General features: G+C 40.0%; 1 protein-coding gene across 1 annotated transcript; it reads right to left on the bottom strand.

The window, feature by feature from the left end:
• LOC139159572 (SUN domain-containing protein 3-like) lies at positions 1 to 26,872 on the bottom strand. The gene is made up of 13 exons (XM_070736881.1): positions 26,748 to 26,872; positions 24,904 to 25,001; positions 24,316 to 24,390; positions 22,528 to 22,603; positions 20,477 to 20,541; positions 15,535 to 15,590; positions 13,194 to 13,234; positions 9,648 to 9,804; positions 6,995 to 7,079; positions 6,305 to 6,414; positions 3,829 to 3,996; positions 1,861 to 1,950; positions 1 to 147 (listed from the first exon to the last, which is right to left on the bottom strand). The coding sequence occupies exons 1-13, from the start codon at positions 26,870 to 26,872 to the stop codon at positions 1 to 3; spliced, it is 1,293 nt and encodes a 430-aa protein (XP_070592982.1).
• Between the last annotated feature and the right edge of the window lie 1,030 nt (positions 26,873 to 27,902).

Below are 27,902 nucleotides of genomic sequence, written 5' to 3'. Positions count from 1 at the left end.
TTAGATTTCATCCACTTTCTTGCCCAAATGGTTGATATTGGCCATCCTTCCATGCACCCTGGTTCGATAAATGCACGTGTACTCTGGATTTCCCCAGTTGCTCTCCACTTTGATCTTTACATACTGGAATGCCTTCTCTTGTTCATTCTGAAATGTAGATGAGGGAAAAGAACAATCATAATAAAAAGCAATCGAGATGAAGTCATCCTCTTGAATGGCTCTATCGGTTTAATAGAAGAGTGCAAAGCCTATACTGTATATCTATATACAAGAGCCGGGGTGGCGCAGCAGGTAGAATGCTGTACTGCAGGCCACTGAAGCTGACTGTAGATCTGTAGGTCAGCGGTTCAAATCGCATCACCGGCTCAAGGTTGACTCAGGCTTCCATCCTTCCAAGGTGGGTAAAAGGAGGACCTGGATTATGGGGGCAACATGCTGGCTCTGTTTAAAAAGTGCTATTGCTAACATGTTGTAAGCTGCCCTGAGTCTAAGGAGAAGGGCGGCATAAAAATCAAATAAATAAATAAAATAAATCTGTAGACCTGTTTCCCAAATGCTGATATAACTGCTTTGGGATTGTTATTCATCAGAAAGAAGATTTGTGGTGGGATTTTTTTGTTTTTTGTTTTGCTATGTCCCATTAGCTCCCATCAATATAGATAGAGTTCAACATATGACCCCAATTGAGCTCAAAATTTATGTTGTTGAGTGAGAACTTTGCTAAGTGAGTTTTGCCCCATTTTACGACTTTTCTTGCCACATTTTTTTAACTAGAAACACATTGTTACTTAACAAATTGTTACGTGAATCTGGTTTCCCCATTGACTTTTCTTGTCAGAAGGTTGCAAAAGTTAATCACATGGACCCCGAGACACTGCAGCTGTCCAAATTGTGAGTCAGGTGTCAAGTGTACAAATAGGGGTGCTGCAATGGTTACACGTGTGAAAAAATTGTCATAAATCACTTTCTTCAATGCTACTGAAACTTTGAACAGCCATTAAGTCAACTGCTGTAAGTCGGGGACTATCTTTATAGTGCCACAGATTATCTAAACCAGTGTTTTTCAACCAGTGTGCCGCGGCACACTACTGTGCCGTGAGACATGGTCAGGTGTTCCGTGGGGAAATTAAACATGGGTCCCCAAACTATGGCCCGCGGAGGCCATTTATCCGGTCGGCCGCCAGCCACCTCCATCCGAATATAAACAATCCCTTCAGCTATCAGCAACAGGAAGAGTGGAGGCAGAGGGAATGCTCACTGACCAATCACATTCTAGGATTCATCCTGACCACTAGCGATGAACCAATAGCAGGCCGCCTCTCATCCACACCCAGGAAGGTCCCCGCTCGGGCTGCCGCACACTTGTCATCGTGTGGCTGCAGTGAGTAGTTGAAGCTGCTACTCCTCCCCATGGTCCCGATTTTTAATCCTGGTCAGAACTGGAGGTAAATGTTGCCACCACTAGATGAAGCCTCAGCTGGTTATGTCTATCCTGATGGTGTATATAGATATTTGAACTATATTACAGTATTAACTATATATATAATATGTACTGTGTTAGAGGGTCATTTTGGTTGGTGGTTTGCCCCAGGATTTTGTAAATGTAAAAAATGTGCCATGGCACAAAAAAGGTTGAAAATCACTGATCTAAACTATATTTCCTCAGGAGGAGCTCTGGTTTTCCAGCTCTGGCCTAATCCACTCCTTAAAGTACTGAATTAAAAGTTGTCTGATTTTTAGTAGATGGGGCAGAAATTGGAGAGATTCTTTCAAAACAACTCCCTCTGACACAGCCCCTTCGGTTTTACTCTATCCTACTTTAGTTTTACCTCTACCCCACTTCTCGCATTTCTAGTTTACCTTCAGTTGGAATGTCTGAATTAATTCCTTCTCATTATCATACTTGAATGTTCCCAGCAGGATCTCCTCTTTTGTTTCATCATTTAGCCCCTAAAATTAAAAGGAGGGAATCAGTGTAGAAGAGTTGAATGCTGCAGCAGCCCTGAAGGACAACCTGGAAGCAGTTCTTGGCCAACAAAGTGAGGTCAATGCAGAAACCAAAAAAAAAAAAGGAATTTTGAGTCTTGACAAGCAGGCAATTTTTCAATGGGGAGCGGAATTATTTTATATGAAACGGGCAGAGAGCTACGGAGAGTGGTGTGATTTTTCACCCTGGTTATTGCCAGATTATTTTTAACATGTTTATTTTATTGATTGATTGATTGATTTTGTCCACTACACAATGAGGGTTTTAGTGGGTATACACATAGTAAAATACATGATGTAGGTTATATAGAGGATATACTCATAGTAAAATATATCTAAGAAAGAGTAGAAGAGAAGATATAGGAATGTTAAGATGCCTATGTTAGGGCTTATGTCAGAAAGCTATGCTGCTAATTTTCAGCAACTCTGGTGTACTGATCTGGACTCTGACTTTCCCTGGAAGTAGCAGGCAAAGGTTTTGTCCATTTCATCCTCCTCCTCCCACATATTGTATTCCAAATCACTATCCTGTACAGGGGTTGTAGTGAAGGCAGGAAATGTCCCAGATTATGGGACCTTATGGAAGTATCCTATGGAGTAGGGAAAAGGACAGTCTTTAAATGAATTCATTTGGGAAGCAGCAAAGAAATTGTTAGTCATTTTCTGAATTAAAGACACCAGGGAAGGTGAGGCCATGTCATTGGATAAGAGAAATTAATAGACTACTTAGAGTGGAAGCTGATAGAGTTCGGCAGATATAATTGCTTGTCTTAGAATTCTACAGGGGGAATGGCCATTTAGCTCATTACTCCAAATATTGCTAGTTTATCCAGCCTCTACTGATAGGTTGCCAGTCCAGAGAACCTGGCAGTGTATTATGTACCAATCCCTTCAAAAGGAGCTTTTTGAAGGGAGCAATAGCTTGCATATCACAAATTAAGGTATTAATTAATATTTTTCTTAAATTTGTATCTTACTTTTATTTGTTACAATTTAAGATCTGTACACAATAATGGGCTGTGGCCCCCATGGGAGGGGGACACAGTGGGAGTTGTAAGTTCATGCACTATTTATAGAATACTTAATAATTTTTTTATTGTCCTTCCTTCTCTAGTGCCTTAGTATGATCCTTAATTGCTTTTAAAATAGGAAATAATTAAATAGTATGTTTTACCCATAAACACTTTAATCATTTTAATCATTATCTAGATCTTAACTTTTATAGCAATTAAAGAAAATTGAGCTACTTGCTTAATCTGTTATCATACTGAACCTTATGGGTTTAGTACAAAACCTTAAAATGTTACTGTGCTCCTCAACAAATAATGCTGTCTATCATTTGTCCTTTTGGTGGCTATTCAAATAACGTGACTTAATCAACTGAAAAAGAGTCGTCAAGACACTACCACCCAGTCACATGACCTTTAAGCCACCCCGGTGACCTTTAAGCCACCCTGGTCACATGATTGTCAAGCTACTCCCACCTGGTCACATGGCAGGCAAGCCACACCCACAAAATAAACCATGCCCACAGTGTGGCAGTAAACATTTTGGCAGCTCATTGCTATATGTTCATAATGCTGCCACCTTCCATTTTCCCCCAAGAACTTTGAGAGATGAATTGGTCTGAGGGAGAATGACTGGCCTAAACTCTGCTGGCTTTTATACTAAAGGGAGAAATAGAACTCGGAGCACTGATTTCTAATCCTTCATCTTAACCTCGATACCAGAATGGCTCCATATCCTATTTCAGCTCAATATCAAGGGCATAGTAGCCTTGGTGCTTCCTAAATTGGAGTTAGAGGAAAGATATAAGATAAGTTAAAACAGTATTGTACTTACATAAACCAAAAAATCTTTTAAGGCGCTTGTGATTCCTTCCGAAAAAGCTATTGATTTAGAGATGTGCTGAACTGTAACGGCTGTCAGTCGGACTTTTTCAGGCAGCTTAATTACGACTTGGCCTTCAGATCCTGAGAATGCCCAGCAGTTTCCAGGGTAAACATCCGGCTACAAACAGGAGACCATTCACATAAATAAAATGCTCAAAATTGGAATCACTCTATAATATGTAAATAGATACATTGCTCTGGGGTTAAAATGGTTTATACAAGAAACACCCCCAATTTGATGGTGGGGTATGTATGCTTGTTGGGTGGTGGGCACTTTTCACTATACACTTGTTTTATGTTGTGGGTATCTTAAAATTGTTAAAAATCAATTTTAAAAAATGAATTCAGGTCCTGCAGATTGATTTGATGTGTGAGTACAATAATTACTGGGATTTCTCCACGAGTAGGGTGAACTTTATTGTGAATGTGTGACAAAATTACTTCTGACCTCTAATCTGTGTTTTCTCTGGCTTATTAAGAGGTCAGATACACCAGCAAAGTAAACTATTAGTGGGTAAATAGAGTTTTGTAATTAAACCAGAATAATATCCCAACTAGTGTAAATTTTCCAATCATTTGCAACCAGGAAAATGTCATTCTTCCCTCATTCCTCCGTTGTAAATGAGGCATTCCCTCTTTCTCATTCTCTTTCTGTCTATCTGCCTTTTAATCTCATTGAGGGGAGTAGTGAAGAGGATGGGCAAGAAAGGATCAGGATCTCCAACATTTTTATTTTTATCCCTCTAGAAATGAAGAGAATGGATGACGAACTGGGAAAAAGGATTACATAAAGTGAGGAGAGTACAAGGTGAAAAGAACAGAGAAAGGGGATGGATGGGATTCAAGAAATATTCCCAGAAGGTTGGCAGATTTATTTTATTTTTTAAATTTATGCGTTTGTTTATCAAAACGTGTAAGTAATAGCAGGTACGTATTGATATAAACACAAAGATAAGTAAAGTAGGTACAAGCAAATAGGACAATAAGACAGGGATGGTAGGCACAATAGTGTGCTTATGCCTACTCCTTACTAATAAACGTGTGTGTGTATTGCTCAAAAAAAATAAAGGGAACACTCAAATAACACATCCTAGATCTGAATGAATGAAATATTCTCATTGAATACTTTATTCTGTACAAAGTTGAATGTGCACAACAGCATGTGAAATAGATTGTCAATCAGTGTTGCTTCCCAAGTGGACAGTTTGATTACACAGAAGTTTGATTTACTTGGAGTTATATTGTGTTAAGTGTTCCCTTTATCTTTTTGAAGTGTGTGTGTGTGTGTGTGTGTGTATTTATCACCAAACATTTATCACCAGCAGCCAATGCTTCAGCAATATACAAGGGGCCATTTTCTTCCATTCTGAAGCCCAATAATGAAGACTTCTATAGAAATGGGAGAGAATTCTCCTTTTGCTTTCCAACGTCCAGAAAGCATAAATAAGGAGAAACAGTCTACACTATAGCAATAGTAATAGTACTTAGATTTATATACCATTCCACCGTGCTTTACAGCACTCTCTGAGATGTTTACAACATTAGCAGCCCCCAATTTTACCTACTTCAGAAAGAAGGAAAACTGAATCAACTTTAAAGTGGTCAGGATTGAATTTCTGGCAGTGAGCAGTTACCCTGCAATCCTGCATTCTAACTACTGCGTCATCACAGCTTTTGCCATCATTTAAAATCTTCTTAAATACAGCAACTCAGAACTTCACAAACTATTCCAGATATACATTCAGAAACAACATACAAAGGAGAAGATTTTGTTCTTCTCTGGAATATTCTGTTTTTGAGCTGGAGAGTTTTGTGCATCCTTCCCCAGGGTTGGGCTACTGCCCGGATGGGAGGGGACGCAGTGGAGTAGCGAAATTGGAACTCCACCCTAGAGCACCCAATTTGCACTGAAAGATGTTGAAAGAAAATGTAGCGCGTCCTGCATAAAACACGCCCACAGTGTGGTAGTAAAAAATTTGGTAGTTCTTCACCCTCCCTCTCCCTGCTCTAAACCAACCGAAATCATATTATTGTAACTTCTGAACTCTGCCTTAGTTTAATGCAATTAAAAGCAACAGTTAGATTTTCAAGTCAGAACAAAACAGACCCTGAAGAACTGCAGAAAAAGTTTGCAGAGCCATTCACAAATATGTGCATCCTTTAATTTTAAGGAAAGCACTGAGCTTTCCTTAAAATTAAATGAAGTCAGATTTTATCAACATTTTGATCTGGAATACAAGATCTCTAGGAAATCCAAGGGCTATAGTGTAGGCTAGATTGAGAAGTTAAAGAAAACATTCAGAAGAAAATAATGACATGTATATAGTTATGAGATAGAAACTGGACTCGGGGCAGTACTATTTTTCTAGCTGAGAAATTGTACTATTCTTCTTAATTAACTAATAGCAATGATAGAAATACTGCACCTGTAAAATAGTTTCAGGAGGGTTGGCTGAAGCGATAAATGGAAACCAACAGTTTTCCTGGTGTAAAAAATCGAAAGACTTAGATGTCCTGTCTTTATCAATCGTGGCTCCTAGACAGACAGACAGATGATTATGTAACCTTAAGTTGTTTTCTATTTCTAGTGAACATTTAGATGTATTTTCTTGTGACACATGTTTTTTAAAGTCTAGAATTAGTAGGGTAAAATATAAAGAGATTTCTTATCAGAAATTACATTCATTCACATGTAATTTCCCAATATTAGTTCCCGCGTAGTCTCCATGTAGATAGATGATACTTTTATAAAGGCTAGAATAAGCACAGAATAAAATATAAAGAAACTTTTCATCAGAAATTAAATTCACTCATATATACTGTAATTATCCAATAGTAATTCATCTTTTGTAGAGTTTAGTGTAGAAAGAGAAAAATCTGTCAGATATGATTTTAAATCACTTTCTTATTTTTTCCCCCCAAGCTTCAGTTCAGGGATTCAAATGTGATGCCCATTAAACATTTAAATCAACCGAAGCTTTCAGATACTTCTCAAGGGCAACCAGGTTCTCAAGATCCAGAACTGGGTGTAACTACTGCACAACTCGCAGTTTATGCAAAGACACTCCTGGCTGTGAGTTGGAAAACCAAAGCCACTCCATCTTTCAGGACATTACCTATTGACTTTTGAGCCCAGTCAGCCTTCTGTATATCGTCTTCAAAAATCTTCTTAAAAGCCAAATTGAGCATATCAATCATTTCCTGCAAAGGAGAAGAAAAATACACCAGGGAAATGATTTATACAAATATCAGTTACATACGTTATACATCGTAAGTTATGAATAGAACCATAGACTTAATTCCAACTGTTAACAACAGATACACAAATATGGACAATAAAGCATCATGTCAAAAAAGCCAAAATTTGCCAACTCGGCAAATGGTTTGTTTCTCAAGTTTGCTGAGTAAAGACAGGAAATAAATGTGCCCAAATGAATAGCCCATAAAGGAATATTAACTGGTATCTAATAATATTTTTCTATCAGATTTTAGCTAAGGAAGAATGGTTGGTGGTGCTTAAAACAGTGTGTACCACGATTCTTTTAGATAGCATTAAGATGTTTTCACCTGTCAGTTAATTATGTGAAAAGATGATGTCTATGAAGCATACACTATAGCCAGCCCTGGGACACAGGCATTTGGGGGCTAATGTCAAAAGACAAAAATTTATATCTGTGCAGAAATCTCTATGCAATGCTCATGGTTTTTAGACATAAAGGCTGGAACTTCTGTGGAGAAGAAAAGTATGTAGAAAGGAGAGGTAGATTTAATAATTCTTAGAGTCATCAATCAATTCAAACAGACTATCTCATGTAGTAGGTTGGAGATATACAAATTTCCTTTAAACTTTTGGTAAAGGATAATCCCATAATTTACTATTTTATTTAATTTCTATACCACTCAACTCTCCAAAAGCAGTAATTGTTTTGTCTTCACCATAAAGACTTAAAACATACTAGAACACCTTTTATTATAAGCATCTCTATCATGAACAGTGGGAAATCTATGACTAGGGCAGTGGTGGCGAACCTTTTAGAGACTGGAAGCCAAAACCCACTTACTTGTCGCAAAGTGCCAACAAGGCAATTTAACTGAATACTGAGGTTTTACTACCTAAAATAATGATAAAGGCAGAGTTCAGCTAATTGTTCTATGAAAAATGTGATAAATGCACTTTTATGCCCCTTCATTTTTTCTGCTTTTGAAATATTATGCTCAATAACAATAAAAACTTTTGTAATATCATTTCTCTTTTTCTCTTTCCCTTTCTGTTTCTCTCTCTCTTTCCTTGCCTCTCTTCCCCTTTCCCTTCCTCTCTGCCTTTTTCTTTCTCTTCCTCTTTCCCTCCCTCTCTCTCTCTCTGCCTTTGCTTCTCTCTTTCTCACCCTGTTTCCATCCCTCTGTTTCTCTCTCTCCTTCCCTCCCTCTCTCTCTCATTGCCTTCATCTGTTTCTCCACCCCACCCCTCCAAAACTGGTGCTGGGTGGTGGGAATCTGGAGGCTGATGAGCCTAGGAGCAGTGCACCGAAGTTCAGCTGGCTGGCAGGGAGGCATGGCACCCCAACACAGGCAGCTCTTCAGGAAAAGCAACTGAGGCCAGAAGGAGCCTAGACCAGGGGTAGGCAAAGTTGTCTCTTCTATGACTTTTTTACTTCAACTCCCAGAATTCCTGAGCCGATCATGCTAGCTCAGGAATTCTGGGAGTTGAAGTCCACATGTCATACAAGAGCCAACTTTACGTACCCCTGGACTAGACGATCCAGGGTTGCATTGCGGCTCTGTGTCGTAAGGAATTTCAGGAGGAGGAGGACCCCATCTCCTCCATTGGGAAACACCTGAGCTATGGTGGTGAATCTATAGCATCATGCGAGAGGTGGCATGCAGAGCCCTCTCTGTGGGCATGTGCGTCATCACCCCAGCCTAGCTCCATCGCATTTCTTTGTCGGTTTCATTTTCAGGGAAACAAAAGTTTGTGGGACTAAAAAAAAATATCACTCAATCAATTCCAACTTTGTGAGGTCTTCTCCTTCTCATGAGAAGTTGGAATTGATTGAGTGAATATTTTTTTAGTCCCATAAACTTTTGTTTCCCTGAAAATGAAACTGATGAAGAAATGTGATGGAGCTAGGCTGGGGTGATGACGCACGTGCCCACAGAGAGGGCTCTGCATGCCACCTCTCGCATGATGCTATAGATTCACCACCATAGGTCTAGGATTGTCCAAACTATGCCACTGGTTGATTGTTCTCCTTGCTGGGAAATTTCTCCTTGGTTCTTGGTTGCTTTTTCCCTTGATTAGTTTCCATCCATTGTTTCTTGTCTTGCCTTCAGGTGCTTTGGAAAACAGGTTGATGCTCTCTGCTCTCTGCAGTCCTTCAAATATTGGAACACTGCTTTTGTGTCATCCCTAATCCTTCTTTTCATTAGAGTAGATATACCCAATTAGCACCACCCTTGTTTCTCAACATTTTGTTGATATTGTGGCGACCAAAACTGGATGCAACATGGAATACTAGTGCCCCGTATGAAATTATAATTTACCCTTTTGCAGCAGGAAAGAAACCCTCACTGTGGTTCAATGTTTTCCTTATTGTATTTTTTAAGCATATTTGGTACGAGAGAGGCTGGCCATGAGAACAACTAACAGACTTCTGTTTTGTAAAAGGGGGAAAAATGACATTCTATGGTAGCTAATAGATGTGCAAAAGAAAATTATAATCTGGAAAGATCGAAACCAGAGAATTTCTGAGATTAGTTGCAGCTTCCTACTTTCTCCTCTCCTGGTAAGTCACTTTCCTGAAGGATTTGCTTGGTGGACTGCAGAATGCCTTTCTGGAGGTTGCTGATCTCAGAATGCAGTTGATCCATTTCATTCTTAAGGTCCTGAATTTCATGGAATTGATCTTCCAGCAGATGTTGAGATTTCCTTGTAATAAAGGAGGGGAAATGGATGTCAGGATTATATGCAAAACTCTGAAAAACTGTTAAATGGCAAAACAAAAGGATACAAACCCGTTCCATTGTTGCTTCCGTCTAGTGTTGCCTGGATTTTTGCTGTAGACTAGTGTGATACAGCTGGTCCTTGACTTACAACCATTCATTTAATAAGTCTGAAATTACAGTGGCACTGAAAAAAGTGATTTCCGACCACTTTTCACATTTAGGACTGTTGCGGCCAGTGTTCCCTCTAATTTTTTGGGGGGGTGGGCAGAAAAGTATAGTGTCTGAGCGGCAGTCCCTTCGGGACTGGGTGGCACAGAAATAATTAATAAACAAACAAACAAACAAACAAATAAAAAACCCACCCTGTTTTGCCTCAGAGAATTTCAAAATAAAATACTGTACTGTGTGTCTACAACAGTGAGCTCATAATAGGGCAACTCTATCAATATCAAAATGCCACTTAAATAGTTGAGCTAGTTTCAAACTAGATTTTGATTTTCTTTCTCTCCTCCTTACTCCCATTCTTTTTCTTTCTCTTTTCCTTCCTCTCTTTTTTCTATCTGTTTCTCTCTCTTCCTCTCTTCCTCTCTCTCTCCTTCCCTCTCACTCTATCCCTCTCGGCTTCTGGGCAGGTTTGGAAAACTCTGAATTGATGATGATTTTTAAGTGAGCGATTGCTCACTGCTCAGCTTAGACGGAACTATGGTTGCGGCCTCCCCATGGTCACATGACAAAGATTCAGATGCTTGACAACTGATTCATATTTATGATGGTTGCAGAGTCCCAGTGTTGTGATAATCTTTTTGCAACCTTTTTATAGACAAAGTCAATTAGGGAAGCCAGATTCATTTAATAACCATGCTATTAACTTAACAAAGGCAGAGTTTCACTTAACCAGCGTAGCAAAATAGTGGTAAACAGGGGCAAAATTCACTTAACAAATGTCTCATTTAGCAACAAAAACATTTGGGCTCAATTGTGGTTGTAAGTTGAGGACTGACTGTAATCATAACTGTTTTCCAGACCATTCCTGGGCCTGCAATGCACCAGCTAATTATTGTGGTTACATAAGACTGGATATTAAGGCATTTCCGCTGAATCTGAAGGATGTTAGAATCAAGAAAGGAGATATTAAGCATGCCTGACCCAAATACGGTAAACCAGGGATGTCAAACTCAATTTCATTGAGGGGTGCATCAGGGTTGTGTTTGATCTTGGGGGGAGATAGGCGTGGCCATAGTGGGCATGGTCAGCTCAACATCACTTGGTGGCAGCAGAGGCATCAAGAAGCCAATCTTTACTGTTTCCAGGGCAGTCCCGCGGGCCGGATGTGACCCATGGGCCTTGGATTTGACAGCCCTGCCCTAAATATAGTCAGGAATGAATCTTTTTGAATTCAGGGGAACTTACTTCCACAGAAAGGCGGATAGAATTGCAGCTTAAATATTTTCTCCTTGGGTGTGAAAGAATGTTGCACTGTAGTCTCTAACCAAAAGCAAATGCATATTTATCCAGAGAGGACTTCCAATGTGTTTTCAGTCTTAGGATTGCCTCCAAAGGGATTGGTGTAGGCCAGGAATAGGCAAAATTGGCTCTTCTACGACATGTGGACTTCAAATCCCAGAATGCCTGAGCCAATCATGCTAGCCCAGGAATTCTGGGAGTTGAATTCCACAAGTCATAGAAGAGCCAATTTTGCCTACCCCTGGTGTAGGCCAATGATGGGATTGGACAACCTATTATTTGAACCCTAATGTACATGAGATAAGGTCGGTTGCAGTCGGTGTTAGTGGGGGATCAGAGGTCGAACCCGAGGTCTCTCCATTGTGGGGTGCCTCAGGGGTCGGTACTCTCCCTCCTGCTATTTAATATCTACATGAAACCGCTGGGCGAGATCATCCAAGGGCATGGGGTGAGGTATCATCAGTACGCTGATGATACCCAGCTTTACATCTCCACCCCATGTCCAGTCAATGAAGCAGTGGAAGTGATGTGCCGGTGCCTGGAGGCTGTTGGGGCCTGGATGGGTGTCAACCGACTCAAACTCAACCCTGATAAGATGGAGTGGCTGTGGGTTTTGCCTCCCAAAGACAATTCGAATTGTCCGTCCATCACCCTGGGGGGGAAAATTGACCCCCCTCAGAGAAGGTCCACAACTTGGGTGTCCTCCTCAATCCACAGCTCACATTAGAGAAACATCTTTCAGCTGTGGCGAGGGGGGCGTTTGCCCAGGTTCGCCTGGTGCACCAGTTGCGGCCCTATTTGGACTGGGAGTCACTGCTCACAGTCACTCATGCCCTCATCACCTCGAGGCTCGACTACTGTAATGCTCTCTACATGGGGCTACGTATGAAAAGTGTTCGGAAACTTCAGATCATGCAAAAGGCAGCTGCAAGAGCTATCATGGGCTTTCCCAAAAATGCCCATGTAACACCAACACTTCGCAGTCTGCATTGGTTGCCGATCAGTTCCGGTCACAATTCAAAGTGTTGGTCATTACCTATAAAGCCCTTCATGACACCGGACTAGGGTATCTACGAGACCGCCTTCTGCCGCACGAATCCCAGTGACCGGTTAGGTCCCACAGAGTGGGCCTTCTCCGGGTCCCGTCAACAAAACAATGTTGCTTGGCGGGGCCCAGGGGAAAAGCCTTCTCTGTGGTGGCCCCGACCCTCTGGAATCAACTCCCCGCAGAGATTAGAATTGCCCCCACCCTCCTTGCCTTTCGTAAGCTCCTTAAAACCCACCTTTGTCATCAGCCATGGGGGAATTGAGACATTCTTTCCCCCTAGGCCTTTATAATTTATGCATGGTATGTTTGTTTGTATGGATGTTTAGTTTTATAATAAGGGTTTTTTAGTTGTTTTTAGTATTGGATTTACATGATGTTTTTTATTACTGTTGTTAGCCGCCCCGAGTCTACGGAGAGGGGCGGCATACAAATCCAAAAAATAAATAAATAAATAATGAAGCTTGAGGCTTACATTCCTAGACCAAGGCATGCCTGGCTGGGGAATTCTGGAAATTTGCCAAGGTTGGGAAGCCCTGTCTTAGTTCCTGTAGTTCTAAGCCTGGCTGCATTTCAATAAGCCACATTCCCCGAGATTTGTACAGTTCTTTTCCTTTAAACCATAACTTTTCTTTCATATCTTAGGTTTGAAGGGAGAGGGGCCTCTTTCCAATGTTTTGGTTTATTGGGTGACGATTTCTAGACTTTTTTTTAAAAAAAAGCTTGTGTGCATTCTTGTTTTTAACTATTGTATTTTGTAAATTTCCCAGAGTCATGAGATAGATTTAAGCAGTTTATACATTTAATTAATGAGTAAAGTCTTTTTCTTTAAGATATTTTGGAGGGATGTATAATAGCCTTACCAGAGATTGTTCAGCTCAGTTTCATACATTTTTGTTAGTTCCTGTTGGAAGGAAAAAAACATATATGATTCAACTTTTATATGAACAATTTGTAACATGGACCTCAGTCATAGTTAACTGTAGTTAATTTATGACCATTTTAGAATACATATATATATATATATATATATATATATATATATATATATATATACATACACACACACACACACACACACACACACACACACACACACACACACACACACACACAGAGTATATGCTTCTTGACTTAAATTCAATTCCATACCTACCCAGCCAGAATTATGCAGTAAATTATAATCTTATCATTTAGTGATTGCCTCAGATAGTGAGAATTTACCATTACATAGATGATGAAAAACTAACTTTGGAATCAATAACCACATTTATCTTTACATCATCATTTGGTTACCTGTCCACATTGCCTTGTGCTTATCCCATACCCTCTGGTAGACCCAATACATTTTAATTTATGTTTGCTTGTTTGTATCCTACTTTCCATTATATATATATTTTTACAAAATATCCCAAAATACCTTCTTCCTCTTATTTTCCCCACAATAACAATCTGAAGTGAGTTAAGGTGAGTGTGTGTGACTGAGCCAAGATCACCCAGCTGACTTTCAAGGTTAAGGCAGCACTAGAACTCAGTGTCTCCTGGTTTCTAAGCCAGCATTTTAATTGCTATATCAAACCCAAGCAAGCTGTCAATTCCTGAGCTGCTTGTTTGTGTAGCAGTGGTTACTCCAAAACTGCTGAGAACAACTTAACAGGCTCCATTGTGTAACGTTAATTAGTTGATTACAGTCTGGTAGCAGCTGCTGCCTGGAATTGACAAAATCCTAGTCACTTTCACCCCTGAAGGCATTTGCCTCCTAAGAAGCTGCAGCTACACTCCTTTCAATGCATATTCCCCATCATGTACCTGTTCACTCTTTTTCCAGTGAATGTAAATGCAAACACCATTCCCATTTTTTCTAATTATCTCAGTGCCAGGGTAAGCATTTCAAACGATGGGGAGTAGGGGAAAAGGGGCATATGATTTGGCCTTTTCTCCAGGTTCTTCATAAATTGAGTTCTCCCTACACCTTCCACACTGCTTGGAGCCCCTCCCTTATGATACCAGGTTGCAACGCCTTGGCCCCTTCAGCCTTGAAAGACGGCGTTTAAGGGGTGACTTGATCGAAGTGTATAAAATCATGCATGGGATAGAAAAGGTGGATAGAGAAAATTCTTTTCTCTATTACAGAATACTAGGGCAAAGGGGCACTCCTTAAAGCACATAAGTAAGAAAGCGAGGACAAATCAAGGGAAATATTTCTTCACCCAGAGGGTCGTTGGTTTATGGAATTCAGCTGTCAGCCTTGATAGCTTCAAGGCAAGATTAGACAGATTCATGGATGCCAAGTGTATCGGTGGTTATTGAAATGGATGTCCATGTACCGCCTCTATGTTGGTTGAGGCAGGCAGGATTCCCTTGTGTACCATTTGTTGGGGGTCAAGGGAAAGGGAGGGGTTTGCCTTCTCCTTCTGCTCAAGATCCCCATGTACAATTAGGGGGCCAATGTGTAACACAGAATGCTGGACTCGATGGGCTTTGGCCTGATTCAGCATGGCTCTTCTTATGTTCTTATGCTTGGGTTCACACAACTGTTTGGGGTTATATCCTAATGCTGTAAAACAGGGATGTCAAACTCATGTTGTCATGTTGTCATTATGTGACGTATTGTGACTTTTTTCCCCCTTCACTAAACCGGGGTGTGGGGGTGGCCAGTGTGTGATGCAGCTGTGCCATGATTGTGACACCCCTGCTTCAAAGCAAGGGAAAGCTGAAGTAAAATAATAAGCAGAATTGTGGTCATGTGATTTTTTGCTTAGTGACAGCTTTGCTGAACAACGGACTTGTAGTTTGTCAATTGCAGTCACTAAATAAGGAGTACCTACTTTTGGAGAATGCAAAAGTAGTGGAGTCAAGTTTGCTACTTGAGCCATTCTTTTATATTTAAAAAATAAAATCCAGATTTTAACTGTCACTTCCATGATGACAGATTATACACAAATTCACTTGCTGTTTTCCAGATACAACATTTCTGGTAGCCTCAAAACCCAAGAAAACAAATGTGAACATCATCTTTGATGGCCTCTTATTATCGAGCAAGGGCTTGTTTCCATTGAGAATTGTTACTGAAGAAAGGATCTTTGTGTGTGGCAGCCTTTTTGTCTTGAGACCAAATTCTCAAATTCTCTATGAGTTCCCCAATCTGGCCCCAAACTATTTCGATGACTTCCTTTTCTGTCCCTTACATGCAATGGTGTTTACCTTGGATGACAGGCCATCGGATAATTTCAGGTATTGACAAGCAATGTAAACGGTGCCTGTAAGAAACAAACAAAACTGGGAAGTTTCTACAATGAACTCTACAAATGCCTTTTGTCTTGAAGCTTCATGTCCAAGAAATTGCTAAAATTACACAGAATATTAGGAAAGATGTTCCTCTAGCATGTTATCCTCTTTTCTCAAAACTCTTTAAGAAGGACATTAATCCTACCTACACTGAAATTTGGCAACTTTTTTTTTAAACAATATTTTTATTGATTTTTAACAACACAACATAAAACAGTGCATAGTGAATTGTGCCCACCACCCCAACACACACACATTCCCCACCACCAAATTGGGGGAGTTTCTTTTTTTTTTTTAAATCTCTTTATTAATTTTTCTTATGTCATTCCCATCACATATTATTTTGAATTACAGATTATACATATTCTCAGTTAACATTCTGACAGTAAGTTTTGACCGGTTTTCTTTCATTATATACATTGTATTTTATATTTTTAAATTCTAAAATCTATTACGTTCATTAATTATACACGGTAACTGTAGGTCGTTTCAATTGTACTGTTGTTTCATATTATGTTGCTTTTATGTTCTCTTTTGAACCCATTCGTGCCATTTTTGCCATGTTCTTTTTGATTCTATTAATTTATTTCCCTTAATTGAGTTCGTGAATTCGTCCATCTCTACACATGCATATATCTTATCTATAATTAAATCTTCCGTTGGTATCTGATCACTTTTCCAGAGTTGTGCTATCGCAATTCTCGTGGCGGTGTTAATATGTGTTGTGAGGAGCATTGTTTGTTTTGAATAATGTTTTCTCCAAACTCCTAAAAGCATAGCTTCCGGTGTGAGTTCTATTTCCTCTTTCGTGATCTCTGTGAGCCAAGTATGAGTTATTGTCCAAATTTTTTGTATCATGGGGCAGGACCACCACATATGGAAAAACGTACCTCTTTCCTTTTTACACTTCCAACATGAGTCTGATAACATTGGGCGGATCTTTGCTAATCTCGCCGGTGGGAGGTACCATCTGTAGAATAATTTGTAATAGTTTTCCTTATATGCTGCCGAAAGGGTTATTTTGGATATTGTGGTCCATGTTCTTTCCCAGTCGGCAATATGGATGGCGTGTTGCAGATTTTTTTCCCACGCTATCATTGGTGTTTTGGTCGTATCTTTTATTCTTTCCTGTTCTAAAAGTATTTGGTATATTCTGCTTATTTGTTTGTTTTCATTTCCTATCAGAATCTTATCTAATGGGTTCATAGATTTTTGAATACCGGGTGTTTGATTGTCTTTTTTAAATCTGGATTCTATTTGGGCATATGTCCACCAATCCATTTTATGATTTAATCTTTCCAGTTCTTGTCTAGATTTGAGTTCCCCGTTTGGGTGTAATATGTCTCTGTACTGGATGGTTTTGGCTATGTCGATCAAATTTGGGTAGATGATGGCTTCCATAGTGGAAAGCCATCTTGGAATTTTGTCGTAGTGTTTATTTTTAATTTCGTACCAGGTTTTTAGTAGTGATTTACGGATCAAGTGCCTGTCAAATATAGTTTGTTTTTGCAATTTATCTTTCCATAAATGCGCATGCCAGCCTGTTTGTAAGTCATTACCTTCTAATACAAGTATTCTCTTATTTTTTAAGTTAATCCACTCTTTTATCCAAATTAGGCTTGCCGCTTTGTAGTATAATTTTAGATCCGGGAGCCCCAGGCCTCCTCTAATTCTATTATCTTGGAGATACACATATTTTATTCTTGGCCTTTTGTTTTGCCTAAATTGGGGGAGTTTCTTGTATAGTCCACTTAACCCAAGAGCAATATATCTGTTTACATATTATAGAGTGATTCCAATTTATTTCTTGTAGCTTGGTCTCGGATTCTGCTCATCATATATTGTCATACCTTGTCCCACCATCCCATCAGCTGTCCCAACTCAGTTTCATTATCCGAAATTATCCTTTTTTCCATAATTTCAAATTGAATGTGGTCCATCACGTACCCATACCAATTTTGCATTGTCCATTTTGTCGCATCCTTCCAACCCAAAACTATTACTGCCTGTATTTTCCTTCTCATTTCCCTGGTTCTTGTATTTTTAATTTTCCTTATATTTTCTACTATATTTTCCATCTCTTGTACCTCTACTTGTATCTCATTTTGCCACCATTTAGTCAATCCATCAATCGTATCCCCTTTTGACTGCACTAGCAATTTATATATATTGGTTGCTTGCGCCCTTATCCCCTCACTTTTTTTCTTATTATTTTCTCTAACCCTGTCTCCTCCCTCCATACCACTTCTTTATTCTCCCTTTCATTAAGATATTTACATATTGCATTAATTTGTAGCCACCTTCCCTTACCTAACCACCATTCTATATGATTTCTACTTGGCCTGCCATCCTTCTCATATAACTGTTCTATCTTATTTGTCCCTCTTCCCTTCAACTCTCCTATAACCCTATTTAAATTTGTTTCATTTTATCTATTTATTACATAAAGCGATGACGGTTTAGATTTATATAATCCTATTTTCCCCTGCCATTTTTTCCAAATTTCCATAGTCCCTTTCATGGGCCCTATTAATTTACCTAAGTCGCTCCTGTTCCACTTTCTAAATATTAATTCTCTATTCTTCATCCCATTTATCTGTTTTTCCAATTTCACCCATTTATTTTCACATAATTGCAACTCCATTAACCTTTCCATTTGAAAAGCTTCCCTATACAGCTCCAAACATGGAACTCCCCATTCCCCCCTTTTCATTCGCAATTAACCACTTTTTCCTTATTCTTGGTCTCTTATCTTCTTCAATCCAATAATTTAATTTTTTGTCCCACTCTTTAACCTTACATGCGGATAGCCCCACCGGCAGCACCTGAAAAAGGTACATCATTTTGGGAGCTATCATCATTTTTAATGCTCTTATTTTAGCGAGTCTCCTTAGCTTTTTCTCTTTCCAGCTCCTCATCTGTTTCAACATTTTCCTCCATATTAATCTATAATTCATCTCTTCAATTTTCACTGGGTTTTTCAAAAACCAAATTCCCAAATATTTTATTTTTTTAAGTACTAATTTCAACCCTGATTCTTTCCTGATTTCTATCTGTTCTCTCTGATCTGTATTTAAACACATAATCTCTGATTTTTCCATATTAACCGACAGTCCCGATTCCTGTTTAAACTCTTATAAAATGTTTATTTGGCAACTTTATTGAACACTGGGCGCGTTCTCTCCTTCCTTTTGAAAGAATAGAAAAGCTTTTTAGTTTTATAAACACAGAGTAATATAGAAGTGCATCTAAGAAAAATATCACCACACACAACCATTTCCCACTACCTGAAGGAGCATTTAAAATCTCACTTTTTTCTACCGATACTTACCATTCAAACAGCCTTCATTTACTTCAACCACCTACCCAAATTGTCTCTTACAGAAGCTCTTTCAGTACTGAGAGAAAAATCTGTATCTGAGAAAAAGGTGAACGGTCATAGGATATACAATAACATGCCCTTGTTTGCAGGTTGTATACTTCCGCTGTGCAGTTCCATGCGTATTCATCCTGCAAGAATCTGCAGTTGGATCCTGGTTCAGAGGAGCAGGAGTTGGAGCTGGGACTGTCCAACAGGGAAGACATAGTCCTCTATAAATGAGTGGAAAGTCGAGGGGATGAGGATGAGGAAGTCCCAAGTCCGTCTGGCAGTGGGAGTCGGGGGGGGGGGGGGCAACCGGATGGGGATCCTCCTGCAGGAGCAGAGCAGCTGCACAGGACCAACAGAGATGGTAGCCTCTCAGTGGTGGGCTGCTACCTGTACGCCTCGGAGCTCCATTCCGCTAGATTGCGCAATTTGCGTGAAACCACTCTGATGCCGTCTTCAATATTCTGGTGACTGGCGCCATCTTTTTTTTAAAAAATCCTGCGAGGGGATACCCAGGTGCGTGAAATGTCATTGATTTTTTGCTTCTCCACGTGTGTGGAAGCAAAAAATCACCGAAATTGTATGCAAGCGAGCATCCCCTCAGGAGATTTCAGCAAGTTTTTGTTTCCTGCGCATGCGCAAAAGCAAAATCACATGTGGGGACGCATGCACAGGCGCACATCCATGACCATCCGAATGAGTAGGATGCCCGTGCAGCGCATCGGTATGCAGGTAAGTGGAACCCGCCGCTGCTCTAGACTGCCTCTGACAAGGAACGGATGAGGAGAGCAGAGTGGAGAGGGGCACAGAGGAGATCAGCGAGGTTGCTTACAAGGAAGCAGCCCCGTCCTTCCTCAGAAGGAAAGCTGGGGAAGGTTGATTGAATCAGATGCTTGAGAAGGTGTGTCTGTCGGGAACACTTGCTTGTTTTGATGTGCTTCTTCCCAGCTTCACTGGATCCTGTTCCTTGAATTTTGGGCTTGGTCTCAGCTCTCAGACTTTACACTCTTGGACTATTATTTGGTTGCTGGAACTCTGGACTTATTTACAGTGAAGGGCTACCAAAATTTTACTACCACACTGTGGGCGTGGCTTATGCAGGACGCCGTGCATTTTCTTTCAACATCTTTCAATGCAAATTGGGTGCTCTGGGGCAGAGCTCCATTTTTGCTACCCCACTGCGTCACCCCCACCATCCAGGCAGTAGCCCCACCCCTGCTTATCACCCTCTTTCCTCGTGGGACTTTGTTTGTAAACTCAGAGTGACGGAAAAGCATTAGTGGGTTGTGATAATGAGCAATAAGGAAACCTTCCTTAACCACTGCCTTGCCCACCTGACGTGAGTTAAAACATGAACTTTTCTGGATAAAATCTGGCACATTGGGACTTCTGACACTCAGGTCGTCGACACAAGCACCTTTTTTGTTCAATCCATGAGAACCTCCTGCTAGTCAGATGGTTTTTTTTCAAATCTCAAGTGGAAGTACTTACCATAAATGACTGAGGCAGCTATGGTGAGCAACATCAAGCATTTCACACAGTTTTCCCTTTGGCTTCTGTGGAGGAAGGTAGGATCATTAAGGAAAAGTCAATAGACGGGAAAATTCTTAGGATAAAAATGCTAAGGATAAGAATGGGAATTTTGATAATGGCGAAGGCCACTCAAGGGCATTGCTCGTTCTTTTCCCAACCAGAGAGGTTTATTAACAAGTCATTCTGAGGGTTGCTGCTGCTTCATGTTTTTTCTCTCTCCTCTCTTTTCCTTGCTTGATATCTGCCATAAAACAATGCATGGTGTGATGTCATCAAACAGGGTGTTTCCTTAACCCCTAGTGCCAATGTTATCACACCATACATTATGGCTATGCTAGCTGTTGCATGAGAAAGGGAAGAAACACCTAGGACAGGGGTAGACAAAGTTGGCTCTTCTATGACTTGTGAACTTCAGCTCCCAGAATTCCTGAGCCAGTCATACTAGCTCAGGAATTCTGGGAGTTGAAGTCCACATGTCATAGAAGATCCAACTTTGCCTAGCACTGACCTAGGAAGATGCATCTATTGAGTTCAACCAGTTCAGCTTAAGGTGTTAGCAACATTGTTAGGTATCAGATAGGGGCATTTCGCAAACTGGATATGCAGATATGGAATTGGAAATTGCCTGCATGTAAAACAGGTCAAGCATCAAATTCTAGGCAATGCTCAGGTTATTACATTGCTTGAGATATGGAAAAGCAGAAGTGAGAGTAAAATAAATAGTAGAGTTGATGAAAACCAGCAAGAGGATAAGCAGAAAGACTACTTGTGAAGTAGAGGAAGACATAACATAAGCTTTCTTCCTGCAAGTAATGGAGGAGAGAGGCAGCTTGAGTCTATGCAAAGGATTAAGAAGTCCATGGGTGTTTCAACTGGGTTTATTTCAACATGGCCAACTCTCCATAGGATGATTCACTGCGAGACAAGAATTACACTAATATCAAAGAAATGGTGGAATAGAATCACTGAAGAATGGAAAATTTAATATTTTAAAATTTATTTTAAATAATAAAATTGAATTGTTAAATTGTCCCATGGCGAGTTGTCCTGATGTGAGTTGGCCATGGTGAATTGACAGTGGCAGGTTTTGTTGCAGCAACTTGACTGGGCTGGATTGATTGATTCATTCATTGGTTGATTGGTTGATTGACTGATTCATTCATTCATTCATTCATTCATTCATTCTTTCATTCATTCATTCATTCATTTGTGTTTCTGAATGGTTGTCCCATTTCCATTCCCAACTCAGCCAGTGTGGACAACTTTCACCACCAAAGAAATTGCTGAATACATTGGCTGGAGAAGATATGTGGTTTGGAGAATCTGAGAGAAGTAGACTTGAATTTAGAGGGAGGGACTTGGGACTATGAAAAGAGAGAGAGAGAGAGGAACTGCAAATGGGACCATGCAGAATCTGTTACTTTTAAAGTCAAGGAAGGAAGAAATTAAGGATAATTAATTTGTGCATAAAAGGCACCATTAAAACACAATAATTGAATATTTTATAGTTATAATACATTATTTTAATATATAACATGGATTTATAAACAAAATAATTTTTAAATATTTAAATTCATGGGGATGTGCATGCAGGTGCAGGGTCGGACACATGGGTCAAAAATGCATGCAGGGAGTGGAGGGGCAGGGGGTCACTTGCATATGCAGGGAGTGGGGGAGCATAGGGGGAGTGCGCACATATGCGGGGTGTAAGCAGGGGAGTTGCATGGGCAATTGCGAGGCTGGGGGGGTGTCGCACACGCATTGCATTATGGGTGTGCAAGTATGCTTTCGGCAAGTGACAATAAAAATGTTAGTCAACAATGTGTTAGGGTAACACCTCTTTAGCCTATTTAAAGTCTTTCATGTCATCTAATATATGATATTTTCAACCTCTACCCCACCCAACGTAGAACTTCTGTGATGGAGAAGACGATTAGATGCAGAGTTAGCTGTCTTGATTATGATGTCATTCCAAAAGAGGTTTTGGACATTTTTACATTGCTACTTACCTAATACAGCAGCAGAATTTTCGAAGACAGCAGATAAAAGAAAACACAATAATGCTGGGAATGCAGCATATGGTTTCTGTGAAACAGAACAATTCACAAAACAATTAAGGTGTTGATTCTGAAGGTTTATAAAGTAACTGGGAATAGACTTGTTTGGTCATCTGATCTGCCTGAGGACTAAGATAATAGCATTTAGACTTATATACCGCTTCACAGAGCTTTCCAGCCTTCTTTAAGCGGTTTACAGAGAATAAGCATATTGCCCCCAACAGTCTGGATCCTCATTTTTCCCACCTTGGAAGGATGGAAGGCTGAGTCCATCTTGAACCTACTGAGATTTGATCTGCCAAACTGCTGGCAGCCGGTGATCAGTAGAAGTAGGTTGCAATACTGCACCTCAACTACTGCACCACCAAGGCTCATCAAAATACCTTCCTAGCAATAAATAAATAAATAAAATTGGTAAATTCACAATTCAAACTCTTGGCAAATACAACAGTTAGCCCTATTTGCTGTATGCACCATCTATGCTGTTGCTATGTGTGATTCATCATGTCACAGCCTGAGATGTAGAATTAAACCAAATAGTGGAACATTAAACTCCAAAATAAAATAGTAGGTTGCACTGAGATTTAGATCTTCATCCCATTTTAACAAATAAGGATCTCCAAATTACTGATATGCAAAATTATTTACAAGGAAGGGGCTCAATCTGAAACACAGTACAGTGGTACCTCTACTTACGAACTTAATTCGTTCCATGACCAGCTTCTTAAGTAGAAAAGTTTGTAAGAAGAAGCAATTTTCCCACAGGAATCAACGTAAAAGCAAATAATGCGTGTGATTGGGGAAACCACAGGGAGGCTGGAGGCCCTGTTTCCTCCCAGGAGATCCCTAGAGAGGCCCCATAGAGGCTTCTCACTGCCTTTTCTGGCCCTGTTTTGTCCCAGGAGATTCCTAGAGGGGCCCCACAGAGGCTTCTCCCTGCCTTTTCCGGTTACAGTTTTGGAGGCTTGGGTTTGTAAGTGGAATAGGTTCTTGAGAAGAGGCAAAAAAATATTGAATACCCGGTTCTTATCTAGAAAAGTTTGTAAGTAGAGACGTTCTTAGGTAGATTATAGGTAAACTGTACATTATATTAACATAGCCAATCAGTACTATTGACCTTAGATTCAATCCAGAGAAGATTAGGCCTTCTTAAATCTTACTAAAAGCAGATGGACTTTTAGAGTTAAATGCTCATTTATTATATCCAATGGGTCAGCCTTAGAAGTGGACATTTTCTGAGATGAACTGTCCCTTTCTACATATAGGAAGATGTACAGTAGATGAGTAAAATGGGTGAGGATATTCTCAAATTGGTCATTCCTGCATTTTAGAGCTTACTATAGGCTTGGACGAACACATAAGATTCTGTATTACAGAACTGGTGTTCCAGAAAAGCATGAGGTGAAGCAACTTGCTACTATCATTCTATCAAAAAAGCACCTTTGGGACAATTGTTGGGTCAAGTAGATAAGAAAGAAACTCCAGAAGAGTTTGTATTTGGCAATCTACTTAAATATTATTCCATTATTATTAGGATTGTTGTTGTTGTTGTGATGATGATGATGATGATGATGTCTTAAAGACTAAACAATATGATACTCTAAAGTTGGAAGTTGTCTTGGAGGATTAACTTCCATCCCTGATTAAAGGCTGGTCTAACTTCTGCTTGAATAACTTTAGTTATGAAATGCACCATATTTTCAGGAAAGCTGTAGGAAAGTGGAACTGCTAGATACATACTCAGCATACTTTCAGATGAAGCTGTGGAATCAGATGACGAGTGGCTACAGCAACTGTCACCAGCAATGACTTCTCCTGTCGAAGAAAACCCATTCTCATTATCCAGTTATCACTATCATCCTGTATCAATAATTTCTGTAGACAGACTGGATTTGCAGTATCTGATCTGACTTCCATCTGCATCAATATACATTTCTACAATCTGTACAGTAGTTTGTTTTCTTTCCTATTCTTGTATCTTGGCCCTCTTGAATGCATCAATTGCAAGAGAAATAACATATGAGGGTAAATGCAAAATTATGCAGGGGTCTCCAACCTTGGTAACTTTAAGTCTGGGGGACTTCAACTCCCAAAAATTTCCTAGCCAGCAGTGATGGCTGGGGAATTGTGGGAATTGAAGTCCTCTAGGCTTAAAGTTGCCAAAGTTGGAGACTCCTACTTTAGTGGATTTGTATACACTGCATAGATCTAAACTAGCAAAAAGATTCAAGATGCAATCCTGACATATTTTCTCTGGATTTTTTTTTTAAAATCCCTGGCCTCTAATCATTAGTGGGTATCCAAAGCCTAAATGTTTCTTAGACTTACCCCCCTTGTCTTCTCTCTGATCATAAATTGAAGACATCTGGCTAGGTGAGGTAGTAGATGTCCTTGGACAACCTCCTGAAGAATTAAGCAGGAACCAGCTGAAAGAAGAAGAGTTGCAAATGCTCTACAAATGTACTGTTATATTGGGGTGCCGGCTTTTTTAATTACCGTGAAAAATACGAACACTTTAGCATTGAGCCATAGCACATAGACGTATATACCACTTCATAGTGCTTTACTGTCCCCTCTAAGTGCTTTAAAGAGTCAGCATATTGCCCTCAACCACCTGGGTCCTCATTTTACCGATCTCGGAAAGATGGAAGGCTGAGTTAACCTTGAACCGGTCAGGTTTGAACTTCTGGCAGTGAGCAGTGAGTGAGCCTGCAATGCTGTGTTCCAACCACTGTGCCACCACGGCTCCTAAATAAAGCTTTTTTCATGCTTTTAGCTGTCATTGGGGGCTGCCTGAAATACAATGCATTATCCTAAGTATGATGTTCCTTAGTGTCTTCACTCCATCCATTGTGTCAACAAAGCATATTAAAATACTATTTGCTATTCCTAAAAATTGGTTCTAGCCTACAGTTTCCCCAAAATGGTGTAACTGTCCTGCAGCAATGAAGACAGGATCCAGGGGAGGTGCATGAAAAATCTTTTAACCTCATTGTTACACCCATCTTTCCCAAAATTTCATTGTATTGTTTTCATTGTTCATGTGTGTTCATGTGAGTTCATGTGGACTAAGAAAGGGAGATGTGTACATTTAAATTATACTTTTTCCCAATACTTTTTAATATTCAATAATTAAAGCACAAAATCCAAAGAGGGAAAAAATTAACAGAAGCTAAACTAAATTAAAACATTTTCAAAAAGATGTGAGTTAAAATGACAAAAATAAATAAAACATATCATCCCTACTAGTTGAACACTGACAAATACAGTATATTGCAACAATAATAGCTCTCTCCCTTGCAAAAGAGGTCCCAGTTTCATAAACTTCTACATCTATTTGCAGCCCAATTTGACCTATCATACATTTTATATAGACTGCTCAAAAAAATAAAGGGGACACTTAAACAGCACAATATAACTCCAAGTAAATCAAACTTCTGTGAAATCAAACTATCTACTTAGGAAGCAATACTGATTGACAATCAATTTCACATGCTGTTGTATACATTCAACTTTGTACAGAACAAAGTATTCAATGAGAATATTTCATCCATTCAGATCTACATGTGTTATTTGAGTATTCCCTTTATTTTTTTGAGCAATATAGGTGTGTGTGTGTGTGTGTGTGTGTGTGTGTGAAGAAAAATAGTTAAAGCCCTCGTTAGGGCTTTAAAAAAACTTTATTCAGAGAGAATAACAATGAAAGAGCTTGCAAGCCAGTAAGAGCTGGGAACATCATTAGCACCTGGAAAGAAACATTTGCAGCAAGTAGAGCAATGGAAAAAACCCTGCAAAGACTTAGGGCTTGTAAAATATTCTTAGCAGGGAATAACAGTGAATGAGCTTGCAAGCCGGTAAGAGCTGTGAACATTGTTAGTACCTGGTTAGGGCAGGAAATAAACTTATTGAGAGCAAGTTAGAGCAATGAAAAAACCCTGCAAAGAATTAGGGCTTAGAAAACATTCTTCACAGAGAGAAACAATGAAAGAGCCTGCAAGGTAAGAACTGGGAAGATCGTTAGCAGCTAGTTAGGGCTGGAAAAAAGCTACATTTAGAGTATAAGATGCACCCTAATTATCAACCTCTTTTAGGGAGGAAAAAGGGTGCGTCTTATACTCCAAAAATACGGTATTCGTTATGTTACAGTAACTAAATCCATGCATTCTTCTTACTTCTTTGACTGGGTCTTGCCCGATCCTCTTGTTGCCCTGGGATTGCTACCTTGCTCAGCAGGGTTATCTTGAAAACCTGGCATTGCTTGAGCTGGATACCTCCGCACAGAGCGTCTCCCATCCATGACTGAAAGGACAACATGACAATTGGACGTATTTTGAAAGAATTCTGTTGGTTGCTTCTAAATTATTGTGCTCTCAAAATCTCAGCACCAAAAAGTTACATGCACAAACAAGCACCCTGCTTTCCACATTCATCAAAATCGCCTCCATTCTGTCTTTCCAATGCACTTCTGTGATGTGTGCAGATTAACCGCCTGACCTCCAGCGTGTGATTCACAATAGGCCTACAGTGAAGTATACATGATCATCTCATGACATCACAATAGGGCATATGGTATTGCCAGCAGAGAATTTTGTTCCTCTTTGGAGCATACTTCTGCATATTCGTAGAGGCGTTTTTGGTGTTAGCCAAATAGAAGCCGCAATTCATGTGTCCATCACAAAAATCCTTTAATCAAGTTATTTAGGGAAGGATCAGAAAGGAAGGGTACATACTTTGTCTCAGTTGCAAAAGCAGGAATATCTGAGGGACCATCTCCTACCGATCACATCTACCTAAGCCATCAGAACAGGGAGGCGGGGAATGTTGTAGGTCCCATCCCCGAGGGAGATACACCTGGTGGGACCCAGAAGAAGGGCTTTCTCCGTGGTGGCTCCCTTTCTCTGGAACATCATTCCCAGTAGTGGGTCCTAAAACATGTTGCTATTGGTTCATGCATGCACTTGTGCACACATTCAACACTTCTGCGCATGCATCCTGGGCAGGTGGGTGGAGCCTTCCATCACCACTACTACCAGTTCGCAGAACTCGGGCGAACTGGGAGCAAGCCACCACTGTATTTCCAACAGAGATTAGAATGGCCCCTACTCTTTACACTTGCGGAAGGCGCTGAAGACCTGGTTCTGCCAATGGGCCTGGGGAACCCAGAATGGGATGGAGCCCATTAAATGGCTCGTATGATCTGCTACTGCCAGGGTAGGGAATGGGGTAGGGGGTGATTTTATTATATTATACTATATTGATTTATTTGATTCTTTTTATTAGCTTTATTGTTTCAAATGTGGTTTTATATTCTGTAAGCTGCCTTGAGT

Source organism: Erythrolamprus reginae, chromosome 2 (assembly GCF_031021105.1).
Source record: "Erythrolamprus reginae isolate rEryReg1 chromosome 2, rEryReg1.hap1, whole genome shotgun sequence".
NCBI classification, from domain to species: Eukaryota; Metazoa; Chordata; class Lepidosauria; order Squamata; family Dipsadidae; genus Erythrolamprus; species Erythrolamprus reginae.
The sequence above is the reverse complement of the archived record's forward strand: the minus strand, read 5'-3'. Positions and strand labels throughout refer to the sequence as shown.

What these genes read in the sequence shown, in the direction of transcription:
- LOC139159572 (XM_070736881.1), bottom strand. Translation starts at nt 26,872, where the DNA reads ATGGATGGGAGACGCTCTGTGCGGAGGTATCCAGCTCAAGCAATGCCA. An exon ending in AGCTGCCTCAGTCATTTATG is followed by an intron (nt 15,591 to 20,476) that starts GTAAGTACTTCC and finishes TGTTTCTTACAG; the next exon opens with GCACCGTTTACATTGCTTGT. An exon ending in CTGGGCTCAAAAGTCAATAG is followed by an intron (nt 6,415 to 6,994) that starts GTAATGTCCTGA and finishes CTGTCTGTCTAG; the next exon opens with GAGCCACGATTGATAAAGAC.